This window comes from Numida meleagris, chromosome 7 (genome assembly GCF_002078875.1).
Source record: "Numida meleagris isolate 19003 breed g44 Domestic line chromosome 7, NumMel1.0, whole genome shotgun sequence".
Taxonomy (NCBI): Eukaryota; Metazoa; Chordata; class Aves; order Galliformes; family Numididae; genus Numida; species Numida meleagris.
In genome coordinates, this window is record NC_034415.1 from 10286703 (window position 1) to 10305969 (window position 19267).

The window sequence follows — 19267 nt, forward strand, 5'->3', positions numbered from 1 at the left end:
GTACATGTTTTGCCAGTTCATTTCCCAGGTATGTTTTCAAAAAAAAAAAAAAAAAAGTATCTCAAAACATCAATGAAAAACAGCTTGATAATTGCTATTATCTGTATTTTGATGTAAAAAGCAAACATCTTAATGAAATGCTTCATGGGTCAAAAGCTGACACTTGAAAAGTGTAATCATTATAAGAGTATTAAGTTTGCAGATGTAAGGGCAACACTGTTACAGAATTGTTCCTTGACCGAAGTAAAGCAGAGCTGGAAAGAAACAGCCAACTTTTAAGACTCCCCAAGAGTGGCACTGTGTAAGCATTCCTACTTCTTCCTCAGGACACTTCTGCAGAAAGCAGCATTTCTATGCAGCTCCAATGGACTCTGGGCTGTTCCCAGAAAGAGCTTCCTGTATGACTCCTTTGTAATTTGTTGGCTAGCAATCTGCCTTGCATCTGATTTTTTTCATGTAGCCGAAGTACTTGCAGGGGTTGCAAATGACAGACCTATGGACACGTGTACTATTGTCAGACAGTGACTGTACAATATGACCTCATATTCCTCCTTTCCTGGCACTATGACTCTTTACAGTAAGAGCCTCAGTATCTGCAGGCAACTAACACACTGCACTTCTACGAGCGACTATGAGCTGCACACATGGTGGCACAGATGTGCTACGGAACAGAGGTACCAGACACCAGCAGTATTAATTAGAGAAAAAGGGAATAAGAACTGACATACAAGTGTAGCTAAAAATCCACCTTTACACAAAGTACTAAGATTAATTTCAGCACTGATTTCAATGGGTCCTACAATTATTAGCTTAGAGCTGGATGAATTATAAAGGTAGTTAACAAAATGCACACAATAAACCTTCCGAAAGATCTACAGCATCTGCCAAGTTCCCAAGGGTTCGGCAGAAATCCAATATCAAAAGCAGAGTCAGCATATGAAGGTGTTTTTTTTTAAAACCAATTGTCTCAGCAAATGGCCAAGAGGTAGGAAGTAAGGTTTTAATGACTTTTCTTCTATCTCCGCATATATATTTCCTATAGAATCCTACCTCTAAACAATACCATGAATCATGAAGTGAAACACACAATGGACACTAATTACGACCTACCATTCTCACATGAAAAATGAATAATGCTTAAAGCAATCTATTAAAGAAAACAGTATAATTCTCTATAATGACTGGAAGCCATTTTACCTTGTGTTATCCATTTGGGAGGATGGCTGTGATCAGTCCTCCATATTAATATAATTAACGATGCATATTTCAGTCATTCCAATTTCAATTATTTCAATACCATAACAGACTCAGAATCTACAGAAAACTTGTTCAAATCTAAACCAGAAAGGATAAAGCCACCTCACATTAAAATTTATCTAATTGGTCCATCAAAGCTTGAATGAAAGCTCTTGAAGCATTCACAAATCCAATTTGTTACAAAAGAATTTGTCTTTTTTATCCCACTTATGTCATGGTTTTATGACTTTTGGTTTTCGGTATTCCACATCATAACATCATGTAGTGCACTGGGAATTAAAGAGTTAATGCTCCAGTTCCATGGATCGTGAATAGTTCTGGCACCTGGTTCTCAGAAGAGAAGAACTACATCTCCCAGAGGACTGCTCACTGTTTTCCATTCAGCAGGAAAGATAAAAACTGTTTGCAGATCACGAGATATCTCCCTTTTGCTCTCGCTCCCCTTCTGCTCATCCCAGCAGTGTCTCCCTCCCTAGGCATCTTGCTGCCAGCAATAGAGTAAGGCCTTTTGGTTTTTGGACACTCTCTCTCATTTTGTTTGATTTATTAGCTTCAATTCCAATTATGTGGTATTATATTGTGTTATTTTGCATTCTGATATCTTATTTAGTAAATTCGTTTGTTTCTCCTCAGATCGTTGCCACTGTTCCGTTTTTAGGCCCATCTCTCTACCCTTTTCCCTTTCCCTTTTTCCAGGGCGTGGGTCTGTGGGTTCCCCCACCCCACTAGTCACGGAACCAGGCCAAACCTGCCTGTAAACCACTGATATTCTTGGTGGAGGATGCGGGCGCAGGCCGCTTTTTAGCTTTAGAATGACTCTCTCTCTGCTCTCAGAGAGCTTCGCTACCAATACTGCAGGTGCTATAACTCTAAACAAGGCCTTGAAGTCCAAGCGGACTGCCAATATTCTAGGAAATTTTGTAAATTTTTTGGGTGCTGTTAGCTTGCTTTTGTAAAGAGGAAAAAAAAATGCTCTCTCTTGTAACACCGCTCTTCGAGGGAGTGCATTCCATCATTTTTTCTTTTCTAATGATCAGAACATACTGGGCCTTAAATTAAGTCTGCCATTCTGCTCCATGGAGCTAGAAGTATATATAATCAATTAAAAGCGCTGATGGAAATACCTACCTGGTATCTGCATACAGTGTGGCATACAACTCCAGAGGAACTTGCTAATTTTACAGAACTTGTAATTTTTAAACAGGTTCCCAGTCTCTCCCTTGCATCCTTTATGCGTTTTTTGAATGCTTATCTGACCATGCTGTCAATCTCCCTGAATGCACTACTCATCATTTTACTCATTTCACTCAGTATCTGTATTTATCATATTTTGAGGAAGCATTCCCCAGAGCCAGAGAATAATGAGTGGCAGGGAGTGTGGAGAGACTTGGGAAAGACTTCAGAGAGATGGGCATCCCCAGTGTCGTGGAACTTTACTCCTGAACACCTGCAAGATCTGGAGAGCCTAAGCAGATATTTGAGACAGAGATGTTGTGGCTCAGGTGAATCTGAGGAGGCACAAATTATTTGGGGCCTGACTTATGCTTATCGGGCCTTATTCAATACTATCCCAGAGAGGGAAAGAGTCTTTGAAATGGAGCAAAAGTCTCCAAACCGAAAGAGAGCGTCTCCAAGCTAAAAGGGAGAGTCTCCGATAGAGTGCAGAATGAGCGAGAGTGTCTCCAAGCCGATATGGAGAGTTTCCAGGAGAGAGTTCGAGCAGAGAGGGAGAACCTCCTAGTTGAGAAAAAGAGTCTCCAAGTCAGGAAAGAGAATCTCCAAATCTGGCAAGAGTGCCTCTGACCTGAGAAAGAAGGTCCCCAAGCTGAAAAGGAAGATCTCTGAGCTGAGAGAAAGAATCACCAATCTTGACGAAATGCCTTCCAACCTGAGCAAGATGCCTTCCAGAACAAGCGAGACACAGTCCAATCCAAGTTTTACAGCCTCCAAACTGAAAGTGACACCCTCCTAACCGAAAAAGCGGTCCAAGCTGAGTCTGAGAGAAAGAGCATGGAAAATGACCAGCCTGATCAATTACAGGAGGCACCAGAACTGATGCCAGTTGCCCCTGTAAGAGGACAGAATGTGAAACAAATGTTGCCTCGTACAGAAGAGAAGAAAGAGGAGGAGGAGAAAGCAGAGGAAAAAAGAGGTCCAGGGGAGCCACCCCTAAGTCCAGGGGAGGGGCCCTAAACAAGATCATGGTCACCAATGCCCAGCAGGGCAACAATTGAAAGAGTGGGACGTGAGGAAGACATCGTCACCATTACTATTCAACCTCTGAAAATGACTGAAATTTGAGTTTTGAGAAAAGACTTTTCACGCCACCCAAATGAACGCATTGTCACCTGGTTACTTTGATGCTGGGACAATGGGACTAACAGTGAGTCACTAGATAGTAGAGAAGCCCACCAACTGGGAAGCATTGCTAGGGACTCAGCCATTGACAGAGGTATTAGTAGATGTCAGAATGAGTCCTTCACCCTTTGGAAGCGGATGCTACTAGCTGTAAAGGAAAAATACCCCTTCAAAGACGATGTGATGCCAGAGATAAAGAAATGGACTCCTATGGAAAAAGGCATCCAATATTTGAGAGAAGGCACCGTGGTGGAAATGTTACATGACCCCACGTTCATTCCTGACGATCCAAACCAAGAACATGATCCTGAGAGAATCAGGTGTACACCAAATATGTGGCGTAAATTCACAAGAACTGCACCAGAAAGGTACACCAGTATATTAGCAGCCATGTATGGCAGATGGTAAAGAAGACCTCTTTTAAATGAACTGATTTCTAGGCTTCGTGACTTTGAGCTACATTTAACCTCTCCGCAAGCTTATGTTTCAGCCATTGCAAAGGAAACTGAAAGACTGGGTTGCCTGGTGCTCAGGAGAAGACACCACTTGGAGCTCTCTCCTTGCAGCAGGCAACAATTAAACACACGCTGTCATTCACAAAAGCATAGAAACACAGAATCGTAGAATGGCTTGGATTGGAAGGGACCTCAAAGATCACCAAGTTCCAACCCACTGCCATGGGCTGGTTGCCACCCACCAGATCAGGCTACGCAGGGCCTCATCCAACTGGGCATTCAGTGCCTCCAGGGATGGGGCACCCACAGCATTTCTGGGCAGCCTGTGCCAGTGTATCACCACCCTTTGAGTGAAGAATTTCTTCCTAACATCTAACCTGTATCTCCTCTCTTTAACTTTAAAGTCACTCCCCTTTGTCAGGGGGAGTTATCACTATCACTTAGTGTTATCACTATCAGACCATGTAAGAAGTCAGTCTCACTCATGTTTATAAACTGCTCTTAAGTACTGGAAGACCACAGTGAGGCTCCCAGAAGCCTTATCTTCTCCAAGGTGAACAAGCTCAACTCCATCAGCCTTTCTTCATAAAAACCACCGAAGGGCTGGAGCACATCCTTGTGGCAATCCGCTGGACAAACTCCAACAGTTCCATGTCTTTCTTGTGCTGGGAGCCCCAGGCCTGGATGCAGTACTCCAGATGGGGCCTCAGGAGGGCAGAATACAGTGGGGCAATGACCTCCCTCTCCCTGCTGCCAACCCTCTTTTGATGCAACCCAGGGTATCATTGGCTTTCCGGGCTGCAAGAGCACACCGCTGGCTCATGTCTGGCTTTTTGTTCTGCTGGACCCCCAAGTCCTTCCTGGCAGGGCCACTCAGTGAGTTCTTCTCCCAGTCTGTACTCATATTTGGGATTGTCCCAACCCAAGTGCAACACGTTGCATTTGGCCTTGCTGAACCTCATTCAATTCACATGGGCTGGAGATGCAACCCTGGATACCAAACAGTTCTTCTCCTACTTAGGGAGGTGGAGCCAGGAACACAATGCAGCAGAACTGGGTGTGTCAGGCTGCAATACCAAGAAGCATCTCACGATTCTATTGGGTACTCTTTACATTAAAATCTCCTGCAGCCATCACCGCAGCAGCCAACAGCAGAATCTGAAAAGCAACTAGGACATGATCTGTCTTCTCAAGTTTGTTCTGAATTTCCACTTTTCAAGAGGACTGTGGCTTAGTGCACTCCTCCCAGGTTAGTAGTGGTGGCCTCCAACCTCCTGTGCCACCCATACTTCAGATGAGACTGTTTCAGCTATTTTAGGCTGATTTGAACTAATAGAATAAATACAATTAACCTGTAAAGCATATTAGCTAAGTTTAATTAAATCCCTATGCAGGCCCTCTCATAAATCAATTTAACTTCAGTGATGCTAATTCTGAAAGACTGTTCACAATAGGTACTAATGCAGTCTAATTACTACATTTAAATTCAGTCTTCCCATTAATTTGGAGCAGTTGCTTCTGAGAGCCTTCAAACAAATTAATGGTCTATCAGCAAGGGGCCACAAAGAGGAGGCATGAGGTTATTTGCTGCATGTATTCCAGGTACAATAAGGACTGCCAAGGTTTCTGGCCTCATCAGACAGAGGGATGCTGCAAAGAGGATGATGCAGGACTGGATTCCGTTTGTGGAAGGTGACTGCAAGTGAGGCAAGGCTGCTCCTGAAACAGTAGCTTAGACCTGAGAAATCCTGTCACTGAGTAACCGATTCGTTAGAGATTATTAATGCTTTGCATTACAATGCTTTTTGGCTCCAGCACTCTTTAGGTGAAGGAAAGGATTGCACTCCCAGCTCAGGGAGTGCATTAAACTTACTTCACTGGCAGGAGAGACACCAGCACCAGCTTTCCTGATGCAGCCTTGACAAAAAAAAGTAAAATAAAATTGCCACCTGAACCCTTTAATAGGTTCACAACAGATCCATCAAAGTGCCAAGTGAAAAAATTCCCTTCTCTCGGTTCTCTCTCCAGCTGCCTTTGTAGAGAGACAGCAGTGAAAAGCAACTAAAACATCAGCTTGAAATGGTCCAGAGAAAAATCTGTTTTTCTGGTGGTTCAGTAGAATCCAAGGTGTTGTTTGTTTTTTTCTTCTTCAATTGAAATGCTTAGCTCCTATGAGCACTGTTAAGTGTTACATCTGTGAACCCTTTCCCTCTGTCACTGCCAGCTGCTCCATGCAGCTGGGGGTCCATGCTGATGCCAGGTCTGGGCAGCAATAACTGGAGCTGGAGTAGGCTTAGCCATATCATCACATTCCTGGTAAATTACTCAAAGCCCACAGCGTAACTTCTACACGTTGATGAGTATAGATTAGTTCTAGTCTGGCATAAAGTCTGCTAATGCTAACTGAAACTGTCAACATTTTCTGAATCCGCAGAACAAGTTTATACTGGATCTGTGCTTGGTATTGTGGGGCTTTAGAGGTTTTGGTCCTCTACCAGCGGCTACAGAACTCTGTGCACTGTGATGCTGAAGCACTGCCTGAGAACCTCTGAGTGAGAGGCTCTTCCTCTGGCTTTCTGATTCTGACAACTGCTGTCAGCGGGACTTCAAGAGCCTGGAGCTGCCCGAACCTGGCAGGACCACAGATGAGTGCAAGCTGAGGTTGGTTACATAAACTTCATGCCTCAGTAAAACCACAATCATTGCAACTGCAAGCAGTTACAGGAAATTTTAAAATCAAGTGACACCTGTGAACAGTTTCTGCACATCACAGGCATTTCACTTATGGTACTGAGGAGTGGATGTGCTGAGTCAGAACAGCAGACATACATCAACACCACAGGTTTGTAGACAGAAAGAGATGACCATGCATGTGAGTCTGTCTGTCCAGCTAAGCATGGCACAATCTAGCACTGAGTAAGCAGGCATTCCTTTCTAGTATTTCAGCAAATTAGCACTTTCTGAGTTCAGACTAGTATGTGGGAAAGTTAACAACCAGCAATGCAAGAGAGTAAACTGGGGAACCCTCAATTTTCACTTTTAAAACACAGTTACAAAGCAAATCAAAACGTGATTTTTCATACAGTAGATGGTATCCTGCAGAATTCCTTTTCAGAGGAGTTGAGAATGAGAACACTTAAGAAATTAAGGAAAACCAGTGACGTTTCTGCAAGAGAAACTTTGATAAGGCTACTAATTGCATTAAAAGCACATTCAGCACAGGGAGGCCCTTACTGGAAACAGCTGAGTGCTTGGAAAGGATCAGAGCAAAGCATCACGTGCTCATCTTGTTCTTGTTTTCGCTTAGAATCCAGCTATGATGTTCTTCCTGGTGCTCTCTTGGGATCAGGCATCAGACCAACCCTAAAAAAACTTCAAAGCCTTCCCAGGGAAGGAGGATGATAGGGAGAAGAGAAGAAAGCAGGAAGAAATCAAACTACCAAAGAGGACAAACAAGAAAAGGAGGAAGACCCCTTTCTAAAAGAGAAGGGATCAAAATGTAGAAAGAGCGGTGTCTTCAGCTTCACGGGGGCATCCCAAGAGCCTCACCATGATGTTTCGCCAGGAAACGCCCATCTGGAATCAGCACTGGGATCAATGCCCCTCAATATCTTCATCAGTGACATTAACAGTGGGATTGAGTGCATCCTCAGCAACTTGGTAGATGACTCCAAGCTGCAGGGTGCAGACGACACGCCCAAGGTACAGGATGCCATCCAGAGAGACCTAGACAGGCTGAGCAGTGGGCCCAAGGGAACCTCATGAGGTTCAACAAAACCAAGCGCAAGGTACTGCAGCTCACAGCCCTGCCAAAAAGGACCTGGGGATACTGGTGGATGGCAGCTGAATGTGAGCCAGCAACGTGCCCTCACAGAAAGCCAACCGTATTCTGGGCAGCATGGCCAGCAGGTCAAGGGAGGCGATCCCATCCCTCTGCTCTGTGCTGGTGAGACCTCACCTGGAGCACTGCATCCAGATGTGGAGTCCTCCGTATAGGAGAGATGTGGACCTGTTGGAGTCCGTCCAGAGGAGGGCCACAGAAGTGATCCAAGGGATGGAACACCTCCCTCTGAAGACAGGCTGAGAGAGCTGTCAAAAATCAGCTACTGTAGTTTAGCTACTCAGATGCTGGTATGACCCAGATTCAGATCTGACTGCCACTCTTTGTCAGATCACTCTATAAATATAGATTTTAAAGCTTGGAGAGACAATGGTAGATCTCAGTGAGACAAATAAAAACAGAGGGCCTGAAGCTATCCAAGCTTTTCTCTATTGCAGACCCTAGATCCTTATAGTGGGAATACAGCAAAATAGTCCTTTCACACAATTAATAAACTTAAATCTACCCAGATCCCTCAACACTGTTCCAGAAAGCTACCAGTCTCATAAAAAATGGCAAAGTTGTAAAATGAATCATATGGCTGCAAAGAACAACGGTGTTGCAAAATATGAAGTGATGAAAAGCTGTTGGCCACCCATGCCCTCTAAGCCAGGGGACAAGAACCTCTTCAGAACCCAGCATTTGACATCCTGAAGAGACACCAGCATTTAAGAAGCTCTTTCCAAAGAAGAGAGTGTTCCAGTTTACACCCTGAGAAACAAATACATAAATAAATGTAAATGAACTGAGAATTTTCTAGTAGGAGACTTTTAGCATCTGAAACATTCACTTGTGACAAGGAAAACGGAACAAGAGCAGACCGCTGATCTCCCACCTTCCCCAGAACCTCCATCACCACTATGAATCACCTCTCTTTACTTACATAAACAGATTTACCTCGTGTTACATATTAGAGATTCTCCCTGGTAGCAAATCCTACGCTTGGGATCAGAAACCTGATGTAAGCACTCAGAAATTCCTTCAACAAGTTAGTTTTGACAAATCAAATGAAAAAGAATACTGACTGCCACAGTCAACTGTGAAGGCTCTGCACCACTCACAGCTCGTGCATCTTTCTTTGGTAACGAGATTACAGATTTGATCAAATAGCTTCCAGGCTCCAATACACCAGGATTTGTATATACATGGGAAATAGAAACATTTCCAAAACAGAAACAGAAGCAACCATCTGCTTTTCACTGGTTTTTATTTCATTCTGAGGGATTTGCCAAGATTCCAAGAACAAGCCCTGGGAACGTGAAAGCTCTCTAAAGTGCACCAGGCTATGGAGTGTCTGTAGGTGCCTCAGACAGGAAACCAGGCAGGTTTCAGTAGCCCCTGAAATAGTTGTGTGAAGCTGTATCCAAGTTATTTCTGAGTAACCATTCCATTTCAATGATTCAGCAAGTTTTCAGACTTATTGGATGGAAACACAACGTTACTGATGGATAATATCTCGAATTTATACCTTAGGACCATAGCCGTTCTGCTGGTCTTCTTTTTATTCTTCTCCATACTCCTTTTCATACTACCTATACTTCAAGCCCCCCATCGCTTCTTCCCTTCCCATCTCCTCAATCTCTTGTGCCAGGAACCTACGTCCTTCCACTGAACCCATCTTCTCCTACACGTAAATTTGCGAGGCCCTTGTTCTAGTCTTTACAGAACTTCCCCCAAGTGTTTGTTTGTTTTACGTGAAGACCCTTTCAGAGACCACCAGGATAACCTCTCACAGCATCTTCAGTGTGTGCTCCTCTCCTTCACAGTAGATACTGAACAGATTCCCAAGTCTTCCCCTGCCAAGGCTCCCTGCCTTCTCTCCCCACCTACCTACCACGTTTAATACCAGTGCTGGCAACTACACATAGAAGAATCATTCACTTGCCAAAGCAAATCTGTGTATGAGAGCAGCTGCTGTAGTCTGGCCTGAAAGCAGCTTCCAAGAATGTGCTGGGAGAAAAATGACTGCCTCTCAAACAAGCCTGACCAAAGAGCAGAAGCAAGGTACCACCACGCTCCTCCTCCTCAGATGCAGTTCCAGGCTAAGTAAGGGATGAAGAGCCAGAGAAATGAGAGACAGCCTGAGAGCAAAACACTCATAATAAAGGAAGCAAGAATACTCTTTTTACAGACTGAGCCAGTATATTATTCTCTCCTTTCCTCCTTAAGAATGGACTAAGAGTTTTCATGGGTCTTTCCTGGTGGTTTCCTGTTCAGCTGCTAATTCTGGAGACTCAGAAGCATAACAGAAAGGGGAAGAAGCAGTGATGTCTTATGTAGCTCTCCACTGTGAGATGGAGAGCACTTTCCCCCTCTTTCTTTTTTTATTGCGTTGACTCAGCAGAGCTCTAGGCTTCTTTCTTTTCAACTGTTAGTAATACCAAACCACAGCCTTTTGAAGATACAAGAGCCAGATTCACTATCCTCAGAACAGCACTTCTGACTAAGCCAAAAAACTAAACGTAGGTGTGCTTGCTTGTAGGCAGATTGTTTACAACTCACTCATCTTCTCTGGATCAATGGAAAGAAGGAGCAGCAAATCTGCTTTCCAATCTGAAACGAGCGATTAACAAAGCGGGTACATTGCTCTCACTGTAACAGGCAAGACAGAAAAGAAAAAACACAACCAATCTTTTACTGCATGACAAGCCTATTGTGTCATCCTCCCCTGCTACGGGAACAGTCTCTTAGAAGAAAGAAGCAAAACAGAAAGAGATATACTCACGCATGTCACCAATGGCTCCTTTTGTGACATTTGTGGCTTTCCTTACTGTCACAGTGAATATGTGTGAGTACTGGTGTTCCACCTGGAAGTCAGAGAGTTAAATGTGATTAAACTCCAGAACCAAAAGGCAGCTATTAAAAACACCTTTCACTTCGTCTGAGAACTGAAAGAGAGAAATCTCCGAATCAAAATGTTTAAAAAAAAAAAAAAAAAAAAAAAAAAAAGGAAAGCATACTGGATAGAGCATCATAAAGCTGAACTGCACCCCGCAGCTTTACTGAAAGGTCAGACCTTTTACTGGGGTTGCTTGATTTTCCTGCAGCCACACCTACTTATCTCAGTGAATAACACTCCTCCTCTCTACAGAATCTGCTTTAAGGCATTTAGTCAGTCAAGGACAACCTGCTACGATAAGAAAAAAAATAGTGGGGGGTACTATTTTACCTCGTGCTCATGTTTGTAATTACTTTCCTCCAGTAAAAATAGGTGCAAATAAAGGATAAAGATCAGTAAAGCATACTATAACTTTTTAGTACGCATCAACACTCAAAGCGCAAGTGTCCCCAACACTATGGAGTAAATGTGAAAAGCAAGCTGTTAAAATGCCCACAAGCAAACTGCACACAGTTTTTGGAGCTTCCTGTTTCTGGCAAAGACCGAGCAACGGTAGGAGCTGCCTTTCTAAGAGCAGCCGGAACGTCCGTCCCAAACACAATTGGGAAGTAGAAAACGATGTGAAATTAAGAAACAAAAGTAAAAACCTCGATGGGAAGAGCTCACGTCTACTTCTACTTTATCTATGTAGTCACAAGTTTGACCAACCCACTGAATGCCACTGAGAACCATCCCAGCACCGCCAGCAGATGCCATGGCTTTCCTTCCACAGGAAGGGCTCAAGGGCATGCAGGCAAGCTGTGAGCACCCAGCCTTGCAGCCAGGAGCAGGGCACACCAACTGCTCCCAGCACTACACCTACGCTGCCTGCTTGGTGCCCAACCTTACCTGGGCTGTCTGGCTGGGTGAACTGTTGGTTCACCCAGTACCAGCTCGGTCTTCCTGCAAGAAATCCAGGCACCTCCTCGGCCCTGAGCTCTGCTGTGCAGAGAGCAGTGGGTCCCAGCTGCGGGGCTCTGCAGCCCCACAGATGAGGGCTGCACAAGGGCCTGCACACCCCCCTGGGGTCCCAGGTGCTCCCCTGACATCCACGCTGACACACCTGTGCCCCAGGTCTCCACCTGGGGTATACTTGCTATCTCTTCTTCAACGCCCACCAGCTTTGTGAAATATAATAAGATAAACGCTGCTTATGAATCATTAAAACCAGAACAGCTAACAAGATTATCTTGCAAAGGTTTCAGGTCAGAATTAAAAGAGGAACTATGGAAATCAGGAAATTCCTTGAAGCTTGTTTAAAATGACACAGTACCTCTGACATGGGACATGTTCATTCAAGCTGTGCCTGGTGCTTTCCTGCTATGTTTTCTTCTGGACACATTAAAATAAATAAATAAACACACACCTTTTTTTAAAGGAATAAGCCAATGAGCCAAAAAAAAAAAAAAAAAAACCTACACGCAGACCGCCCAGTAACTCCATAATATCCACCTGCTGCACTGCAACTTGCAAGAGCTGCATGAATGGGAAGGAGGATGGAACCTCTCCCTGAACACACTTGCTGCCACAGCTGGGAAGACGGGAGGTTGGTGGATAGCTGGGACCGCTTGGAGCTATGTGAAGCTTCCCCAGCTCTGTCATTTACGTGGTTTTGTGAATTTTTAGATGCTCTGAATCTCCAGAAAGCAGCTTCTCTCACCACCCCTTGTTTCCAGTTCGCTTTCCTGAGTGCTCAGGGCTGTTCTATTAGTGTGTGCCACGTCCACATGCCTGTCAGACAGCTGAAGCACTGGTTTCACAATGCAGCGCTGGCCCAGTGTTTGCTCACACAAACTGGTGTCGTTGCTTTGTTATATGCAACCTTATAATTAAAAAGAAATGTCCAAAGTGCAAACACACCGCCCTTCCCCTTGTTCTAGCTGTTAGGAAAGATCCTGTCCTCACTTGAGACCTTGAACCAGAGATCACTGGGCATTTAGCAACAAAGAGGAGGATCGAGCTATCATTAAGTTACAAGCACAGGACATCAGAGTGCTGGATTTAGTTCTCAGCTGCCATGTGGAGCTCAAGTGCAGTTCTGGTGCCCCACAGTCCTGCAAACGTTCTCCCTTAGGGACAGCACCTCTGGAAGGCAGCCTGCCTGCACCTTAGTCCTATTTATCAAACTCGTATGCATCAATAAAGCGCCCACTGTCAAATCACAGAATGGCTGGGTTGAAAGGGGCCTTACAGCCCCACAGGCCCAACCCCTGCCATGGGCTGACTGCCACCACCAGATCAGGCTGCCCAGGGCCCCATCCTGGAAACTGTTAACTGCGGCATAACGTTTGGTATCCTCCAAAATGAATGCGCACATAACAATGGCAAACAGCATTATCTTCTTTCCTCATACCTCACCCAAAATAACACAGTGAGGTTTATAATTATAGAGTTATTAATATCTGGCTATAATCACATGCTTAGAAGAATTTTGCAACAGCAGAGTACTAAAATAAACTATCCCCCTCTTAGAAAAAATGTACACAGGGAAACACAGGAAGCTCGAAAGTCCAGCTCTCATCCCAACATAAATGTTTTCGATGCAACTCAGTGCAATCAGAAATTAAGGCATTTTTCCACTTTGGATCCTGTTTCTAAGAGTTATAAATATTCACATTAATAGCTAGCACATCTTTGGGGATCATTTCTTTGTTGGTTTTAAGAGAGACTAATTTCTACAGAAATGAGAAGCCCTGAAAATACAACATATCGACTCTGAATACCTTTGTAAACCCAGCCTTTAATAATTTAGATGACAAAGCTTCATTTTCAAGTGATTTATGTACGTCTTAAGTCTTGATAAAAATCTGTACATTGCCAACTTCTCAATTACTTCTGAAAAAAACAAGACTGTATATAAATCACTTAAACATTGCAACACCGAGTGGAGCAACATCTGCATACCTTTAGAAACCCAAGTCGGGTTAAAAATTTCAGAAGCTCATAGAACTCAAAAGCCTTAATACCCTCTCTTCCAATGAGGCCTGGCTTTATATATTTGTTCCACTTTATTTCCTCTTTCTCTATAAATAGGGAGAAGGAAGAAGTTAAAATAAAAATAACCTTCAATTTGCCTTCTCCAAAGACAAGTTTTCTGAATGAAGGACACTCCCATGGACAGTATTTGCTCTCTCCTCATTTCCTTGTTTGATCTCCCTCTTTGAGATGCAAGCACAAGGTTTTCCAAGTATGCTGAACATCCAGTGTTCAATATCTCCTGCTCTCACGCAAATCTCAATCTCTTTTTTAACTCCCCCTTCTGCCATCTTCCTTCCTCTTTAGCTGTTATATCCTCCCCATAAAATTTCCCTTGTTATCTAACTCCCTTTATTTTTTACCTATTGTTGCATTCACATGTGCGTAAAACCATTACTTTCCCATCACAGACAATGCTCTAAAAATCTGCTGTAAGACAGCCAGGTTTTGCCTATGAACTTTCCGCACTTACCAAGAAAGCAAGGAATTTGCATGCACTGAATACAGTATTTTTTATCCCCTAGAATGCCGAGTCACGAACTGTAACTCAATCTGGAGATACACACAAAATACAAACCAGGAAGGTCTGGTATACATTGTGTAATAAGGATTTACTGCCTTTACTTCCTTGACTTTAAGCAGGACACTTGAGCTGACAATTGAGTTGGACAAAGGAAAATGTTTGCCTGTTTTCTTAAATAACGGATCTCCATGAAGTCCACGCTCTTATTTTACATGAATATTACAAATTAAGGCAGATAGCTCTGCACACAAATCCTGGAATAATTTTACTCATTACTTTAATATTTAACCACAATAACAATTTCACAAGGTATATTACGTGCAGCAATTTATTCATCTGAAAGTATTTTTGGAACAGTCAGATCTACCTGTGCTTGCAGTGACTTTGTGAATGCCTGCTTTTATTCCCTCTCAGCTTTCATAAAACAGGGGAGGGAAATGATAAAGAGATCAGAAAACACACAGTATTTAGCAGGACTTTTGGAAAATTCTGTCTTCTGAGTCTTTTATCATCAACTCTTATTGAAAACACACCGCTTTTGCCTGCTACCCTGAGCGTTCTAATTTTAGTGTGACTTTCCTTGCAATTTAAATTCATACGAAAAGAAAAAAAAAAGAAAGCCTCCTGCATTAATAGTGTTCCTGTAACAACACTCCTTAATTAGAAGTCAGCACTGCTGGAGGATTAAAATTACTTATACTTCCACAGCTGCATTCTCTTCACTATGGTGCATATGCTGGTGTCAAAAGAGATTTTTTATGTGAATGATGTGAATGCCTCCGACTGCTTCCACAGAGGTGCAGAGCACAGCAAACATTCCATCCAGGAGAGGGCACTGCCACAGAAAGGAATAAGCTCAGGCATTGTTTTAAGCGCTGTTAAGCACAGCCATCGGTGACCCTGAAGCTTGTCTTTACAGTGGTCTTCACAGGACTATGGAGCAAGAAGAACACGAGTTTTGCATCTGCTGGCTGCTAACTCATATAAAGGATGTGACTATGTGGGGTGGAAACCACAAAACTGATAAGAGATCGTTTCAAGGAAGCACACGCTACATTTTTAGTAATGTAAAAAGTTCAACTTTATGACAAGCGTATGGTAACTATCTTTGAGTATCTATCTCTTTTCCTGCCACAAGATTCTGGGACTGTTATAAAAAAAAAAAAAAGGGCTGATAAGAACAGACCCATTTGTTCAAAGATATCAGTTGGGATAGGAATGGTAATATTTATTCCAGAACGTCATTCAAGCAGTGATACGCAAGAGCACGCTACAGCCAAATGCCTGGGTCCAGCAAGCTGCCAAGCCATCCTGCTGCCCTGCCACCACACAGCAGGCAGCGCTGCTCCCGTTTCCCACTTCACCCCCAAGCCTGTACTTCTCCACTGACACAGCTTGTGCTCACGTGGTTCTGCGCTTCCCTTGGGCCAGCTCTGACAACACACAACTAATCTTTTGCACTGAACTGGTTTTCTCCCAGTTCAGCAAGGTCAGGACTAGCTGTGCTTCCAAGCTATGGGGGGTGCAGGGAGAACACTGGAAGGCTGCGGGAAGAAGGGAGCACAGGGGCATCAATGTGGTGTTGAGTGGCACAGGTCCTCTCACTGATCCTTACCTGCAGTCTACAGGCTATGTACTTAAGATTCTCTTTGAACGATCATCACCGACAGGCACTGCTTTAGGATCTGTGTATCCAAAATTGCCAATTCATCCCTTTACCCATCTTCATGGGAAGGGGAAAAAATGTTACTCAGTATATAGAGTAGCATAGAAAAAATGTATTGGAAAGGAGAAAGCTAGTAACACAACTTACTTCTGTAGGCTACAGCTCTGACCGACAATCAGTTAGGAAAACCCAGCCAAATACAAGCGTTTTGATGAAACGCTTCCAACAGGCAACCCCCTCAGAACAATAGCATCATGACGGCACACCCATAAGTTAAGTCAAGTTAGGACCCTGTACTCCGTGTCAACTTACACATGAAATCTCCCTCCAAGTCATTACCTGCTTTTGAGAAGCTGACCGTCTGTCATATTTCATTCAAACAAGTTTCTTCATAAATTTGCTTGAGTCGCACTTAACATTACTTAAATAAATTTAAACTCTAATGCAGTGTGTGTCTTTAGAATAACTTATTACAGAATACATGGTACAAGACAGAATACAAGAAATTATTTATAGAAGATTCATAGCTACTTACCACAATGTGTTGATAAGGATCTATGAAGGACATTTCTGTCTCAATTTTTATTCAAGACAACTGCCAAATGTCTTGTGCAATTCCACACCAAAGAGGTTTCTCAGTTATTCAACGCAGAATTCAGTATGACCTTTAACTATTAAATAATGAAAAATAAAAGTCAAATATTAAAATCCTTATGTTCCTTTTAAATTGTATTTCGTAACTGAACAAATGAGTTCCTTCATTTTAAAAAAGGTTCCCACAATTCATTTGTTAAGCAAAAACTTAACTTCATGCATGCTATAGAGGTATATTTACTTGCCTGAACTAGATAAATTTCTTGCGCTTATTTGTTCTACTTCAGTGTAAGAGCACAAAGTGTCTTGAATTCCAATCATCCAAGTGTTTCTGTCAGACCTACAGATAAACAGAAGAATAAAACAACTATTTAAGTAAGTTCCATGCACTACGATGCAAGTAAGTAACAAAAATCACTGCTTTGTTAATTGCCTTTTTATTGTAACAATCAATTATTGGTTCCCCTAGTTTACCTCCACACGAACGTGCTCACACGGTCAGGGCACACAGAGATGAAGTTCCTCTTTGCATTTCCTCCCCACATAAGGTGATGTGCAAGGCTACGTCCTGCACTCACACCGAGCTGACAAACAGGGACCAAGAGGCTCAGGCATGGCAGGCAGCACCCTGCCTCAGACAGCTCAGTCCTTTGAAGCACAGCTCTGGGTACTGCCTTTGCTCTGAAAGCTTTTTCCTCAAATGCCAAATTCCTGAAGTCACACCTAACTGCATCTAAGAAAGAAGCAGCAAGCAAATCCTGCTGTCTACAGCAGCAGCAGCCCAGGGCAGCTTATCAAGCTGCTTTCGTAAGTGATAAACCAGCAGCAACAGTGCCCTCTGTACACCTGCAGCAGCAGCTCCAGTAGAGCAGTGGCTCAGCACTGAGCAGCCAGCAGCCTGCAGAGATCTGCAGGCGAGCAAGCTGGGAACGAGAAGAAGGAATAAAGTACCTCTTGGGAGGACTGATCTCAAGGAAAAGTTGCCTTATCATCAGTTACTAAAGGACGCGATAAGCCCCAAAGAACGACGATTTATGTCATTTCCAGAAAAGTCACTCTCAAGCAACAATGTGCATGCTTTTCCATAAAACTTTTAGTAACTATAATACATTGCATCCCTTCTTTGATCCTTTCAGCTCCAACAAGAGTTGGAGGCTAGAAATCACCCTGACTTTATTAACTTACTAATTGCAGTCTAAGGAAGTCTGAATAAAAGCTTCATCATGCCTTTAACTCTCCGTTTTCATTCAAAGCAGCTCAGCGTCAGGGTACCAGGAACAAGTCACCTTTGTTACAGAGAATAAAATAGCTTCTCAAACTTAAAGGAAGCTCTCTAACACACAAATGCCCTACTGTAACATTATTTACCCTACTGTGAACACAACTGCAAAGGCTGATTTTTATTAAAATGATTTCAGTCAAGTTCAGCAGTGCTATAAGCAGGCAGATGGGAGAGAAGTAGTACTGTGTTTGCAAACTTATCATATAGTTGATTTTCTGCAGTCAAGTTTATTCTGTCTTATGTCCTAGTTAAAGAAGGACCCTGGTGTCTTGATAAACAAGCCCTGCTGGATCAGCTGCACAGGAAGCAGGAAAAGGGAACAGTGAGGACTACCCAGCCACTTTGATGCTGAAGAAATCTGTAAGTCAATAAAACAGAAGACATGCCTATTCTGTAAGTGCACAGCCAAACTTCCAGCAGGTTACCATGCTCGTTCTGGGAAGATCCACCAAGCAGTGGAGGTGAATGCTGCCTGCAGGAGGGGAGGGCTGGACAGGCCGAGCTGAAAGGCTTGTCCTAGAGGCAGGGATCCAGCTCCCCAGATCATTACTCTGCTGTTCATCTGCCCTAGACATGAGATCATCCTCACTGCTCCTACAAGCCCCTGCCTCATTTATTTCAACATCTGCAGGAAACATGTTTGGGATCCTACAAACAACAGCCTCTTTGAGTATTGCGCAACAATGTCTCCCCAAGTGCCATCTGTCCTCCATGTTGAATGAGGCAAGGATCATGCAAACATACAAATATGCGATCACGTAATTAGCAACTCTACCAAAAACACAGACACACAAGACTCGAGTTCAGGAAAAACAACTGATCTTTAAAAAAGAGAAAAAAAAACAGCCATGAGCAAGCAGAGCCTGATGCGATACACAAAGTGGAAAAACAAACACAGCTTCTTGAACAGACCACCGCATAGAATGACCACGTGAAACAGAGACAGCTTTCTGTTCAGCTCCTAAATCTCACTTGCATGCAAAAAATTAACTATTTTGTCAGCACAAGAGTAATTGTTAGGCACAGTTTCAGACATCAACAGTAACGCTACTATAGGACAGGTGCTGTCCTGTTTAAAACAAGGCTTTTTTGATCTTAGCCCATTTTCACATGAGCACACAAACTGAAAAGGATAAGGGAAGCAACTATAAAGACCAACAGTAAACAGAGTCCTTCCGCAAAAAGAAGTTGATGCACACGCAGATTATTACTGGAAATGTTTTACTTCTCAGTGTTGATCCAGTAACACTGCTTACTGATACCTCACAGTTTTGCAGGATGAAACACATGAAGAATAACGAGGTTTTACCACTCCATGCTGAGCGGGAGGTTACTGCATAGACAGACTCACTGAGCAGAAAAAAACTCCAAAAATGAGTAAAGTATAATACCGTATAA

General features: G+C 43.3%; 1 protein-coding gene across 5 annotated transcripts in view; it reads right to left on the minus strand.

Moving 5' to 3' along the window:
• Positions 1-19267, minus strand: part of PLA2G4A (phospholipase A2 group IVA) — a 112829-nt gene that overhangs the window by 49576 nt on the left and 43986 nt on the right. For 4 of the 5 annotated variants that reach the window (XM_021404537.1, XM_021404538.1, XM_021404535.1 and 1 more), the window contains 3 exons: positions 16833-16927; positions 16529-16664; positions 10676-10757 (listed from right to left, as the gene is read on the minus strand). In XM_021404537.1, coding sequence (XP_021260212.1) covers positions 10676-10757; positions 16529-16561 — 115 coding nt within the window. In that variant the 5' untranslated portion in view covers positions 16562-16664; positions 16833-16927. Of the gene's footprint in view, positions 1-10675; positions 10758-16528; positions 16665-16832; positions 16928-17061; positions 17339-19267 lie in introns of those variants that run through there. The other variant, XM_021404539.1, reaches the window with a different exon arrangement.